The following is a 14,660-nucleotide window of genomic DNA, read 5'->3' as shown; positions in this document are numbered from 1 at the left end:
GAGCCGTCACAAAAACAATGACTCTTTCGGCAGACGGCCCCCAGACCCGAAAAAAATGCTTACAGCAACGACGCTCTACAAATCCTTGGTCCATGATGAAAGCAGCAGTCGGCCCAAAGGTAAGCAAACCTACTGGACGTGCACTCATGGCCACAAATGAGTTACTACCAACAGAAGCTAGCAGCTCTCCAAAGTCTTTAGTCTTGTTGACTCTCGAAGAGCAATGCGCGCAATCTGATGCTTTAACTCCACCAGCATTGCTCACAGTTCCATTCCATGCCTTTGCAACACAGGCAGATAATTCCGATCCATCGAGACTCTTCAACACCAATTTGGAATGTAATTCAGCCCCTAACGATGAAATCTCACCCATCAACGAAACAGACACATCAGCAAACAGAGTGAGCAAAGTGGTCTCACCGAACTTAGTGATCGCTTTAGGCGACATTCCGTCGCCTCAGTTCAATGTTAAGACATCTGATACATTACGAACGACGCGACCGGCTATAATTGCATCTACATCCCATCAAACCAATAACTTCATGAATGCTGCTAGTCTCTCTTCAGACAAAGGTCTCTTGTCGCATTTAGTGACCGATGAAGAACTGTTAACTATCCCGAATCTTTAGTCGGGAAACTGTGGGATGAATGATTTACTTCCCAAACAAATTTTGAATAACAAACAACCTTCTACGCCAACTGTGAGGCTGACTTGTCGCCCCATAGCCAATGACACTCTATTACAGAAGAGAAGCATTTGTCACCTTCCGGTGCAGTTGTGTAGCTCCAAGAGCACACTGGCCAGCACCGAAAATTCTCTGATGGCCCCTGCTAATATCTCACGTCTCTTGGCCACACCTAAGCCAACTGATTCCCAAATGGATCCTCACACTTTAAAAATAACTAGTCATATTGCTCCAGGAGCAACCTTTGAACCCACCGAACTCGACAACGAAAGCGCTTTGGCATGCCAAGCTCCAGACGTTGGCCGCTCTTCCATTTCGAGTGCAAATGACCAGCTTAGCGACGTTCAGCCATTTAGCACCCCTTAGCTACCGGCACTCAATCCACCCCCTATTCCATGCGATCGGAGTGTGATTGCTCGTGCTAGTCGTCTACAAAGAGTTGCCGAGCTTAAAGCAAAACGCACTTCCATCATACCCCCTGTTTGTGAAAACACAACGCTAAATGCAAGTACTCCACATCCAAGGCCATCTCAGCTTGGCGAAGAAGTCCATCCGACGATTTCTGCAAAATTATCTACCACTTTTAATCCACACTACAACTTGGACAATTCTATTGGCTCCTTGTCCCTTCATGACTCTGTACCTCAATCATTTGGCATTTCACCCGAAGCGCTTTCTCAGATACACAACAACGTCTTAGCAGCCTCGGCCGTTGCCTTAGCTCCATTTACAAAAAATTTTGAATCATTGATTGGATCAATAAGTGACCAAGGCGCAGGCATTTCCAACCTAACGGCAAAACTCGATAAACTTGAACACTTTTCGTGCTTCCTTCAAGCCCAAATGACGTCAAATGCTGAAAATGCGGTGCGATGGCAAGACAGGTTGAGCGATCTCGCTGCTCGTCACCACTGTCAAAACGATTCCTTAATGGAAGGCCTGTTGGACGCCGTGAAATGGATGCGAAAAAACACAATCTCTGCCTCCTCAGATCCACGCAAGAAACATGAAAATTCATCAAGATCCCCCATTCTCAAGTATCGACCGCATTTGCGACATTTGGGAAAGAACCACCGCAGTCTGATCCAACAATGAGAAATCCGGCTCTCTCCCATAACATTCCGGTCTCAAACTTGACAAACCAGGGATCAGTCCTGCAAACAAGCAGTCACACAACAAAAGAAATCTCGTCGCAAGGACTTGTACCGGCACAAATCTCCACATTAGTGAACTCATTTAATATATTCAAAGGGCCAGCAAAAACAATCACTACAAGTGTTGAAACTAATTTGAAAAAGCCTGCCGGACAGCAGACAGAGCTCCCTAACAAAAAAAGCACACAACCTAAACAAAAACAACAACAAATCAAAAAAAGATTTATAAGGAACCTAACAACCCCCAAGAAGACAAGCCTGTTCACTCGGCATGTTCATACAACAACTTTAACAAAACCTACAAACAATGCACCAGCAAGATCCATAGGCGCTAGACTGAGTCCCTCAAAGACCTCAACAAAACGGCGGCGCATAGCCTCCAATGACGTTTCCACTGGAAATGGTTCTCAAGATTCTTCTGTTGACCTATGTGATCTATCGACTTATTCAGCTGATCTTGAGAATTCCATCAATGCTTCTCTTGTAACTCCAGCTGTAATATCAACTGGGCCATCAATGAGAGAGAAGCTAGAGGAAAATAAAATTTCGAAGATCGTACAACCAAGGCCCAATGCTCTACAAATCTCACCCTCAACAAAGAGAAAATCACAGCAACCATTAAGCTGTAGGCTAAATCCCAAACACACGTCAAATCAGCTAAAATTGTGCTCGCCTTCAGTTCAGCGTGCCCCCGGTCCCGCCAACTTTGAGTCTCAAACTAGCAAGTGGAAACTCCGTCTCCAAAACATCCACTCAGATGGCAACGAAGTTAACCTAAATAGAGGAAACATTCTAAAACTGTTCGCATGTATACCACCACTGCGAGCCATCTCATCAGACGACATCAAAATTGTGGAATATATAACAGATGCGTCTTCCGACCAATTGATTCTCCACATTTCATCAACGGCGGTAAAAAACATGCTACTCCAAGCATACGAAGATCTCCTGTTTTACGGATTCGACCTCACCCTCGAACATCTTACTATGAGAAGCGCTTCATTTTCCAAGGCAAATCGTGACCATGAAGCTAGTCACTACACCGCCAGGCGTCAGGCCCTGCGCCAATCTTTAGTCTCATCACCCGACATTTTAGACGCTGCCATGCATCAATCATTTGAATGGAGAGCCAACAACGCAAAACGATTCCCAAATGGACCACGCAAATAACAATGCGCCAACGTCAAAAAACAAGAACTAATCCTACTGTCAAGGAACACTAGAGGATTCACGCATCTGTTTAACACTTTTCAAGAATCTCTGGTGAATGTCTTTGCGATATGTCTACAGGAAACGTGGCTACGAGATCCCCCGACTCGTGATGGATTCATTACGCTGATAAATCCAGCTAGAAAGAACCCAAACGGTCGACCATTTGCGGGCCTGTTAACACTTCTGAAAATCCAGAACTGGTGGTCGCTCGTTGTCTCCACGAACCCTAACCCATTCGTGCAAAGCACCTTGATCAAACTCTCATTAAAAGCAACCGTTTCCAATCTTCTAATAATAAATGGATACTGGAATCCCGCCATGATATCATCAACATCTTTAATTCAGTCAGTATTGAATGAAATAGATCACACCTTTGTAGAACACAACAACGTTTCAATACTCATCTGCGGCGACCTCAACTGCAGTTGGTTTAAATATGATCCACTCACTAAAAAAAATGTTCGACTTCCGGATCTTGAAGTAGCTCAGCGAGGTCAAACTTGGTCAAAGGAGCTTTTGGAACGCAATTGCCAGATGCTAAACGGAACTACAAAGGGCGACTCTCCTGCAAATCCGACGTGGCATAGCATGGCCCGAACAACTACCCTCGACTATATCTGGGCCTCGGCTGATCTATTCCACAAGGCCTCTTCCCTTAAAGTGCAGCCGATGTCATCTAGCGATCATAACCTGCTGCGGCTTGTTTGGCATGAAGAACTCTGTAAAACACCAGACAAATACTCTTTTAAATTACAAACAAACGCAGCAGGAAATCGACTAGTAATCAATGGCTCTGCCATCGTCAATTTATGCCATAGCGTAAACAAATTCGAGACAGTAGAATACACACATCTGCTAATGGACCACACACAAATAATTTCCAATTCAAGATCGTTCGGATCACTGCCGAAACATTTATATAGTTCTGAAATTGCACTGGCAAAAAAACTACTAAGGAAAGATCTCAGGCAAATTAAAAGAGAGCCGTGCAAGCCATGTTATAAGGCAATGAAGATCAAGAACCGACGACAAGATTATCGAAATTGGCTAAGATCACACTCAACCATCATCGATCAAGGTCGAGCAGAAACGATGTTAAAATTCCTTGTACAGAAAAATACCCGTGAAATCTGGGCCATCCTGAATAAGCGCTGCACCAAATCATCCCCAGCAATATCTAACGAAATCACCAGCGACAAATGGCGCGAATACTTCACCAAAATGTACGAAAAATCTGAGCCTGAAGATCCCCCGCAGCCTGATGTGACACTCTCTACTTGGGTCATTATACCTTCTTGCAAAGAGATTGAACATGCAATCTCCAAGCTGAAAAATTCAAGAGCTGCTGGTCCGGACCAAATATCAAACCTCATGCTCAAAAAACATAGCACACATTGGGCGAAATTTATCTACGAGCTATTTTGTAAGATTACAAGCTGCAAGAAACTGCCTTCCTCCTGGTGCAGGGCAATTGTAGTCCCGATATATAAGAAGGGATGTCGAGCCGATCCTACTAACTATCGCCCGATTGCCCTCCTAGATACTATTGGGAAAATATTCGGCTCCTTTTTGCGACAACAGCTGGTGAATTGGGCAATCGCAACAGGAAAACTTGACTGTCGCCAAACAGGGTTCACGAAAAATGTGGGGACTGATGTGAATCTGACAATATTATCATTCTTAAAGTTGTCAGCGATGGAGGCGAAAAAAAGAATCTTCCTGGCGTTTGTCGATCTTCGACAAGCATTTGACGCCATAAACAGGTCCAAACTATGGGCCAAACTACGTCTGTGGCACTGTCCAGAGCATTTGTTAGAGCCCATCATCGCCTTGCACTCCAACACGTCCATCCAAGTCAGAGTCATTTCACAAGGCGATCTTACAGATCCAATAAGAACATTTAAAGGCGTCAAACAGGGCTGCCACCTCGCAGCAGACCTTTTCAAACTCTTTATAGCTGACTTACCCGACTGGCTAAAATATGTCCATTGTTTTCCACCTAAGTTAAACGGAATCTTCATCAATCATCTGGTTTATGCTGACGACATAGTGTTGGTTGATCAAACCCAAATTGGCCTTCAACATCTTTTACTTCGCCTGCATGAGTTCTTATCCGTTAACGAGCTCTATCTAAATGCAGAGAAAACAAAAATCATGTGCATCGGCAAAGGCAGGTAAAAAAAAGACAGGTCTTTCCAATGGCACATAGAAAAAAAAGTGCTAAATGTTGTCAAGTCCATCCGCTACCTTGGAGTAATAGTAAATGACTCGGTGTGCGAAGATGCATGGACCACTGATTTGATGGTCAAAATAAAGATCCTGAGTCTTCAAGCTGCCAAAATAAACACTGAATACAGGAAATTTTCTATCACTCCTGTAGTAACGTTTTATCTTCAAAAAGTAATTCCTACTATCACTTTCGGCGGCGAAGCAGCCTTGAATATCAACTACAACTTATGGTGCCAACTGGAGGGAAAGTTTTGGAGACGCGTCCTAAGGCTTCCGAATCATATCTCCATGTCAGCGTTGAGATATGAGTTAGCTTTGAATTCCATGTATATGACAATTGTTTGGAAATCTTTATCTACTCTGCGTAAAATACTACTCAGCTCCACCATCCAGGCATATAACATCTTTAAGCCTGGGCTGGATTCCACCGACAATGTCCTCATTCACACATGGAAGCGCAAGCTAAATTCTATCATGGCTGACGCAGGAATATCAGAGGAAGAGCTTGTCAAACGCCCACAACATGCCAAAAAGAAGCTGGCGGAATGGGATTGGATCACAACCTACAACACCCGCTTAGCCCTTAAATCAACCCTGCCCACTTCCAAAAGTCATGTTAAACTGAATCGTCAACCAAAATATCTCACGAACTGTCCGTCTCGCCACCACAGGGCACAATTCTTAAAGCTGCGACTGAACGCTTTAAATACTAATGAGTTGCTCTGGAGGCAAAAGAACAAAGAAACAACAAATAACTACTGCCGATTTTGCAAAACCACAGAAGTTGAATCTCTAAAACACCTAGCTATATTCTGCTCAATGTTGACAGATCTCCGTGAGGTGCATCTAAATGAATTCAAAACACAATCTGAGGAACCCGACGATTGGTGGGATAATGCAATCGCAGGGCATAATGTCAAGCTCTCATGCAACCTCATCAACTTTTTTGATGAAGCCTTAAAGCCAGCACCCAACTGAAGGACGTCAATATCTGAAAGATCTGCCTTTTCGGTGGTTGTCCTTTTGATAACTATGTTACCCCAAAGTACAACATCTATTGTCAAATTTAACTAAGACTAGTAAAGGAGGAGACAGAAGAATCAGAATTTTCTTTCTTTTGGAAATGTAACAAAAACATGATATGAAATATCAAGTTGAAGTTTTACAATAAAATAAAAAAAATAATAATGTTAGGCATCAAAGAAGATGACTTGTGCATCTGAATCGCAAAATGTGGGTGCCCAGGAATTTACATATATTTTCTAACCAGATTTCTAGGAGTACAGCTTTCCTGATGTCATCAATGATTGTATTGTTGTTGTCCCGTTCAAGGTCTTTCCTACAGAGCCAGGCATCATGGTAGGGAGGTCAGTCACTGTAAGCATAGCTTTCATGAATTCACCTCGGAAACAATGGAAATGTTAGGCAATAACAGCATCCGTGAGTTGGAAAACTATGCTAAGAACCCCTACAAGTGTGGTGGAGCTGAACCAGCAGCTGCATATTACCCCCTCGCCCACCTTCCTCGTCACAGTCTTAACATAGAGGAAGGACTATGACTAGGAAGACCAAGGGCCTCATTACAAGTGTGGCAGTCTGGATACAAGGGTGCCGGTAAGCTACTGGCACCCTTGTTTCTAGGCCGCTACACTACGACTCTGCTTGTCGGAGCCATCACGCCCTGGCGCAGTGGCCCTGGTAGACAGACCTGTCACAGACGCACCAGCACGGTGCTTCCATCTCCCCACTACCATAGAGTCCTATGGGGAGTTACAAAATCCTGCGCCTGACTTTCAGTACCACCGGGACCGGAGGCACTGGGAAGTCAGGTGCCAGATTCGGTGTTACAGGGTTACCGCCAACTTCGTAATGAGGCCCATAGACTTGAGGTAATGAAAATTGCCAGTAAGTAATCAGGGCATTCAGTTCAGTTTCACAGTTTACTATCTCACTACTTTTAACTACTCAATTGACAGATAAATAAAATTGCTCAGAAAGGCCACAGCAACTTAACTTGCATACCATTGACGTCATCTGTGGTGTGCACCCCCTGAATAGAGAGCACGTCGTTTTCCGTGGCTCCATGGGTTCTCCTTCTGTGGCCTGTTCATCTGAGAAGGCAAAGCAGTACCCCTAGTGTGATCATTTCTCATAATTATTATGGAAAAGAGAGCTGTGTCTGTCGGTAAAGGCTGCGTAACTCTTGACGTTGCATTACAAGATGGCTCCTTCTTGGGGGAGGGGGGACAACCGAGCAATAATAATTAATGACAATGCTTCAGCGCTTCTTATGTCTATCACATAAGCGTTACTGCGCATGTGCAAACTGAAATATGGAGCGCTTATTTCCCCTAGAAAAGTGAATAGTTTTGTCTTGCAGCCACTGAAATTCATGCCTTCAACTTAAGGAAAAGGTGCTTGGAAATATCTGAGCGAGGGGTGGCACTGCACTCTGGCTCGGGAGGGTTTAAGCCCACCCAGATGTAGGAGGTTGCAAGCCGAGGGCAGCACTTTGCCATGATACTCGGCCTTAAGGGTGGCGAAAGGGCTGCTACCGCAGAGTCTGTCAAATGTCTCACATGGGACATCAGAGTATTTCATTTTAAACAATTGTTAAAGTGGCAGCCACAGCAAAGATACAATGGCAGAGGGCAAACGCCTGCCCAGGAGATGCCAATGTACTTCTGATGATGAAGGTGGGTTCAGCTCTTAGACACTCACAACTCCAATGATTACCAACTCAGTAAGCTCAGAGTTGGGTTGAAAGATGCATCCAATAGGCCAAAGGAAGGGAGTATTGGCTATTAGCACATGGTGATCGTTATTGACCTCCTGTCAGCCAATCAGAATGTTCGTAGTGCAGTCAATAATTAATAGTATTGACTGCATTCTGAACATCTGGCTTCAAAAGCAGACAGGGAAAAAATAATGCCATTTCCAGGCAAGATTCCTTTCAACAGGACACTTCCTCGGTAGGAATGGATCTGTTTTTACACTGCATCGTCCTATTTAACATACCAAAGAGAAAGCTAAAACATGGAAAATGCTTCCACTTTAGTTTTACATGATCCCTACATATATGCACATGTTTTACACTTTCAAATATAAGCAAGTTTGCAATTGAAACACTTAATTCATGAAGACAAACTTGTTTTTTAAATAATCCTGAATAAAACCGCATGTAATGTACTGAGTTTGACGATTTTAATTTTTCATTAGTAAAGTAAGGTTTGTTTGCCACCAAAACTCCAAAACATGATTTGCTAGTAACCCTGTGTGCTAAGTGCCTTACAGACCTTCGAAGGGGTAATATCCTGGGAAAAAGACCTGCCACCAAGTTATGTCCCGAGGCGAAACCTCATGGGCTCAGAGGCAGGGGGTAGAGGGCAGCAGCACAATGGGTTAATAGCCCCATTCATTACCAGCTTTAAAAACTGTCACCCAGCGCCTGCAAAATTTTGAGGCTGGCACCGCCCCTGGTCCGAATGTTTCCATTCAGCAATTTTGGAGCTGCAGGAAGGCAAATCTTCATGGTACACATGGGGGGCAAGGTGGCTAATGGTGGGTTTGGGCACACTGCTCGCTTTAACTCGAAACGGTCAGTATCAATGTCCCTCAATTCTTCCATATACAATTGGTCTGATGGAGGGTGAATGATAAAGAGTCAGCGCTTTGCCACCTGTTCATGGGCCCAGATGTGGACTAAATGGAAAGTGGCTTTGATAATCCTCAAGTTATATCCTTAATTGCTTGTGTGCCAGTGGCCAAACATGTTACGTGGGTATATTGTGACAAGGGACTTCACAACATGAGATTTCTTTGCAACATCTATCAAGGCAGCCATGTTGGGTCCGCCACATCTCTGGCCTTGCATGATAGTTCTCGTTGATTCTGCAGCAGCTGAGAGCAGTATTTCATGCAATGTACAGGAAGCAGCAAAGGTGGATTTAGCACTCGGCTGACAGATAAATGGCGACCGGGCGGTGCCGTTTCCTGTTCCGATACCTTCCCATCCCCTCAAAGCAGCAACAGTACACACACTCTCCTCCCTCCTTGCTGTCAGGCACATTGGAATAACAAAGAGCTGCTTTAGCGCTCGCTCACAGGGCCCGGCTAAACATTTGTCAGGTCTCATGATGGCCCATTTCAATATGTTTGTCCCCCCATTCCTATGTTTAGATGGGGTGGACACAGTCTTTGGCACCCTTGGTTTGCTTAAATAAGAATCGATACAAAGGAATGCCCTTTAATCTCCCAGGGCAGCCGGCCAGAGGTGAGTTAAAGCACTTAACTGCCACTGAAAATAAAGTTAGTAATTGCTCATCAACCGCTAATCAGTTTATTGAAATGTGGTTGACATTAAGGGCCCAATTCATGGAATTATCTGCGTGGTAAATAGGGACTTTGTGTGCCAAATTGCGTGCAAAATCCTGTTTGTTGATTCATGAAATCGACAGTGCAGCACTTGTTCATACTTTGCGTGGAGTTCGCGCAGTCTCGGCACGCCTCTGCGAGAGGCCAGATGCCTTGCGCAAGACACCACACAGAGCTTGGGCATGGCTTGCGCAGAGGGCATGCATATTTTCAGAATATTTACCCATGCTACGATAAATCGTACACATGTCGTCGGGGTGCCGTAACGGTTATGGCAACCCTGCACACGGTCCCCAGGATACAGGCCTGCTTTTTTTGCTTTGCACAGGGGCGTTTCAGGGGCTTTCCGGTCGCGACTTGTGTATACGGTTACTTTACACAAACAATTCCATAAATACACAGAGCACGCAGAATAAATTCTGCACACAGTGTCGTTCTCAGCGCGCAGCCTTTGCAGAATAGATGCGCACTATTCCATGAATCGGGCCGAAAGCTGAAACTGAGGGTGCTGGTGGAGCATACATTCTTATCTAAGTGACTGCATTTTAATTGTTTACCTGTTCATTTATCTATTGTAGCTTTGACTGTGTATAGGTCGGCAGCTAGGGCAAGCACCTGCCCACCTCGCATCACAAATATGCTCCCCTTTAACTCCTTTCATCCGGCTTCCATTTTCTTCGTTACAGCCACCTTTTTGCAGTCATTTTTTCCTTACTAGCAATTCTCTCTCTACTATACCACTCTTTTCAGGTATTTTTGAAGAATATGTCATCAACTGTTCTTGCTTCATTCCCTTAATCCTTCTCTCCCCTGTTCTTTCTCCATTTCGCCTAAAGGTTCTTTGTTATAAGGATACCGCTCTCTTCCTCATTTTGCTGCTATTCACATAGTCACCTGACATCCTTCACTCCATTTTCCCTCCCTCGTTTACCGACATCACACCAGTTGCCTTTAGATTGCTGCCCCTCCACTGCCCATTCCTCACTTACTTGCCTCCCTTCTTCCCACTTCTCCTGCCCTCCCTCACTCTTAATTTCTCCCTGACTCTTTAGACCTCCATTATTACCCATTTTCCTTACACTGCTGAACCCCTTGCTCTCCGTCCCACCCTTTAATCCTCTTCATCCTGCATTTCCCCTCACCCTTGTGTCTTATGAACTATTGCCCCATTGTCCTGCCCTCATTCATTCACTCTACCCATTCACCATTTTACCCTCACCTGGCTCAGTTCAATCACTTTATCTCCTGCCTTCCCTAACTCTCAATCTCTCGCTCACGCTTCTGCCCTCCTTTATTAGCCACTCTCCTGTCCCAACAGTGTTCATGTTACCTGCCCCTTCTCTACTTTTCTCCCTTACTATCCTGCCCGTATTCCCTCTCCATTTCCACTTGCTTCCCTGCAGCAGGGCCCTGTGGAGCTGGAGGACATATGGAGGTGGTGGGTTGGAGTTGAGGGGTCTTTCAAGTGCCACAAGCAGCACTCACAAAAAAGGTAGCCCCTGGTATGTTTTCAGATTAAAAGGTGAACTCCTTTAAATTTGTGATGTTCAATGGCATTTCAAGTGTGTGGGGAAAGAAAACCAGGGACATGTACAAAATGGTTCTGCATGCTGTAGGAATCATCCCATGATATCACCGCCTGTAACGTCCCCTCCCATTTCCCATAACCCTATCATTTCCAACATTAGCGTCAGGCTTGATCTTCCACTATTACCACCATTGACAGCAAAACCTGACTATGGAGCCCAGCTAAATCACACCCCCAACACAGAAAACTTTAAAAAGTAGCATTTGTCCCTAATGTTCATCATTGTGCCACCCTTCCCACTCTTGCCACCACCTCCATGACTGGCCCACCTGGGGCCCACTGTCATTTTTGCCCGCTGGGCCTTTGGGAAGCAGTTTTTTTTTATGATTACATGCCTGAACACAGAGCGCGAGTGCTGTGAATTACTGATGGAAAAACATTTATTGAGCCAAATTTGTTTCTCATAATATCCTATACGCTGCATGAAAAATGAAAGGCCTGCTGAGATCATTTAAATAGCACTTCCGGCCACAGGATTGCATCCTCAAAGTGCTGTAAATCAGACGTTTTCATCATGATTACTCCCTCTGCTGAAGACAGGCTGTACCTGGGGTAGTGACTCACACTATAAAAACATCACTATGCTCCCAGAAGAGATTGGTTCTGATAGCATGGGCAATATTCTCTCTGCTTCTCTGTTGATGTGTGGTGTGTTGCCAGACCAGCTTTTCATGATCTCTTCTCTCCACAGGTTCGTGGACGGCATTGAGACGGACAGCTGCTCTCCTCCGGGGCAGAAGTTTGAGTTCAACATGAAGCAGCTGAGCCAAGACAACTCGCCAGCATCTGGCAACACAGGTAGAAGGGGTACGGGTGGACTTCGAAAGGAAACTACATGTTGTGTAAGGGTCCCACTCCACCCATTCAGTGGCTACGCAGCATTCTGAAAGTCATGACTCCCTGCTATGATGTCACTGCAGACAAACATTAAAGCCATGTCTCTCTGCGTTGACTACACACAACTGCATACCTACTTTGAGCTGTCGTCAAAGGAAGAAAGGATCAGTAGCTCCCTCCTCACCTGCTCCCTTTGACTCCTCACATCAGCACAGAGCCTGTCTCCTCTCTAGCCCTCCTGCATTACCCACGCTGGCTGGGCTTGAAACAGGAAGTCAGGGCTCTCTTAGAGGAAAGGACCCTAACTTTCTTCTGAAACTCTGACTGGTTGAAAGGCACTGACATAGCACATAAAATTGAGTTTGGGTGATTATCAACCAAGGGGAAACTTTCCACAACAGGGTTCAGAGTCACATACCTCTCAACTGGTATGCTTTTGGCTGATGGCACCCGCCTTGTTATCAGTTCTCTCACCCACCAAGCTTCATACATGTCCATTCACTTCAATGGGCTCTCATCCGCTCAAAATGAATTTTACGTTACATTTACTTTATTTCATTTGTACTGCACACAATGGACCCTGAGGCATGATGGCGCATGCAGAGCAAACAAAACAAACAATATAAAAACATAAAACAGAAATAGAAACTGTAAGAATCAGCACAGGCATCAAAGAAGCAGTAAGAGACTACACTGCAGAGGACATTACGGTGACATAGGGAACTCAATTAAGCATGGGAAAGGGTATGACCGTTGAAACTGGGGGCATCAGAGTATCAATTTGCAGTTAGAATATCCGCTAGGGGGATAGTTACACAATCTGAGATATGGAAATAATGTGCTAAGCCCACAATCCACTAAGACACAGTCAGTTGCTTGTTGTGAACACCAGTCACTGAAGTCGATGTCCGAGAATCTGACAACTCCAGTTCTTTGTCGTAACCATGCGAGCACCTTATTTCGCAGCACTTCTCTAGACTCTTTTCCATCAAACTTCTCGAAGTTGGTGATCACAAAGTTGCTGTGATCCATAACAAAAGTTTTGATACACAAGTTATCAATCTCGTGATTTTCTCATATGCAGGCTCCGAGAGGTCACATACTTAAGATGGCCGTTCGCCCCTGTGTTTTGTATAACAGGAATTTGACTAGGTTTAGGATCGGGCAGTTGGTGGGGTTCCTGTGGTGGGTCAACCACCAGACCGTAAGCGGACAGGACAGGCTTCGCTTACAAGGGCAGGCCTGCAGGAGGAACCTCAGTGGGGGGTGTTTGACAACACTGGTGAACACCATACTGGAAGAGAGGAGTTTGAGAGGATCTTTCAAATCCTTTATCCTGTGTTTGATTAGACTGCTGCAGGTGAGACAGAGGTGGGGTACGAGTGTTTGGACTTACCGACACCACCCATAAAACCTTCTGATTTATCTGTATCCTTATTTCTCAGTCCTTGGTCATCGTTGGGGTTAACTACCTATGACTGCAAGCCCTTGAGCAGGCAGACATACCACTTTATCATCCTTCAGGAATTCACTCCTAAGATCTTAGCTAATAAGCAAAAGATGGGAGAAAGTGAGTTGTTCTTGTTGGAGCTTCATTCTCCTTTTGGCACTTAAAGCCAGAACTTCAGATAGCCTGTTGCCACTCCTATGAGGGGCACAGAAAGGTGAGTGTTAAGAGGAGTTCCTCCCTTCTCACTTCAGCGGAGTGGGACCTGGATGGACCCAACCCCAAAATGGAAGCGGATTCAGTTGCTGCTTCCATAGGCAGGACTGTGTCCTTATTCATGCCTATCAAGTTGTGCAGCATCGTACCAGGCATGATGTCATGAGCGAGATTCAGAGGAAGAGTATAAACAAGTGCAAACACAGAATACGCCGGTCAGTTAAACTACCCAGCGTTTAGCCACTTACCCACCAGTTACGCCCGTATTTGGCTGTTTTCACCTGCCCAGGGGACTAGGAAGGTTCAGAGGTATGGAGTCACACCATAGACAACTCAAGCTTCGCTCTTGCTGTCGATCAGATGTGTCTCTGACCCGTCAATGGAATATGTCTCTGTAGTTGATAGTCACCCATATACCGTTCTATGTATATCGTCCTGCAGCTCGATACAACCAGATCAGTAAGACAGTCGTTTAATGACATGTTGGGGACACTCAAAGAAAAACGATGCCACTGTGCTGTTCGCATTCTTTAACGTGGGCTTCTTGGAGTCCCTTAGTTCTACTTCTGGATGTTTTGATGGTGCTTTCGATGAACGCTAAAGTGGTGGTATTTTCAACCATCGCAACAAGGGAGCAGCCAGATCCTATTGATCCTCTTCTTCAGTAGGGGCCTGCAATAGACCAATGGTTGAGAGATCCAATCTCAACATACCTACAGCCATGCATTGTGCTGCTATCGACAGAAGTGCCAGTAGGTGGCCGAAGTACCCTGTTTCTCGAATAACTTGGAGGTGTTGGAAATAACTAAATGCGCAACTGGAATTAATATGCAGCGGGCACTTTTCTTGAGACACTTTTTTGGCGAAACCAACCTTTTATTGAGAATGTATTTATAGGTCAGCCATTTTGCATAATA

General features: G+C 45.0%; 1 protein-coding gene across 2 annotated transcripts in view; it reads left to right on the top strand.

Annotated features, from left to right (window-relative positions):
• Positions 1-14,660, top strand: part of LOC138488656 (potassium voltage-gated channel subfamily H member 8-like) — a 1,777,142-nt gene that overhangs the window by 1,688,708 nt on the left and 73,774 nt on the right. For both annotated transcript variants that reach the window (XM_069615829.1, XM_069615828.1), the window contains one exon: positions 11,935-12,041. In XM_069615829.1, coding sequence (XP_069471930.1) covers positions 11,935-12,041 — 107 coding nt within the window. The remainder of the gene's footprint in view (positions 1-11,934; positions 12,042-14,660) is intronic.

This window comes from Ambystoma mexicanum, chromosome 9 (genome assembly GCF_040938575.1).
Source record: "Ambystoma mexicanum isolate Mex_15411 chromosome 9, UKY_AmexF1_1, whole genome shotgun sequence".
Taxonomy (NCBI): Eukaryota; Metazoa; Chordata; class Amphibia; order Caudata; family Ambystomatidae; genus Ambystoma; species Ambystoma mexicanum.
The sequence above is the reverse complement of the archived record's forward strand: the minus strand, read 5'-3'. Positions and strand labels throughout refer to the sequence as shown.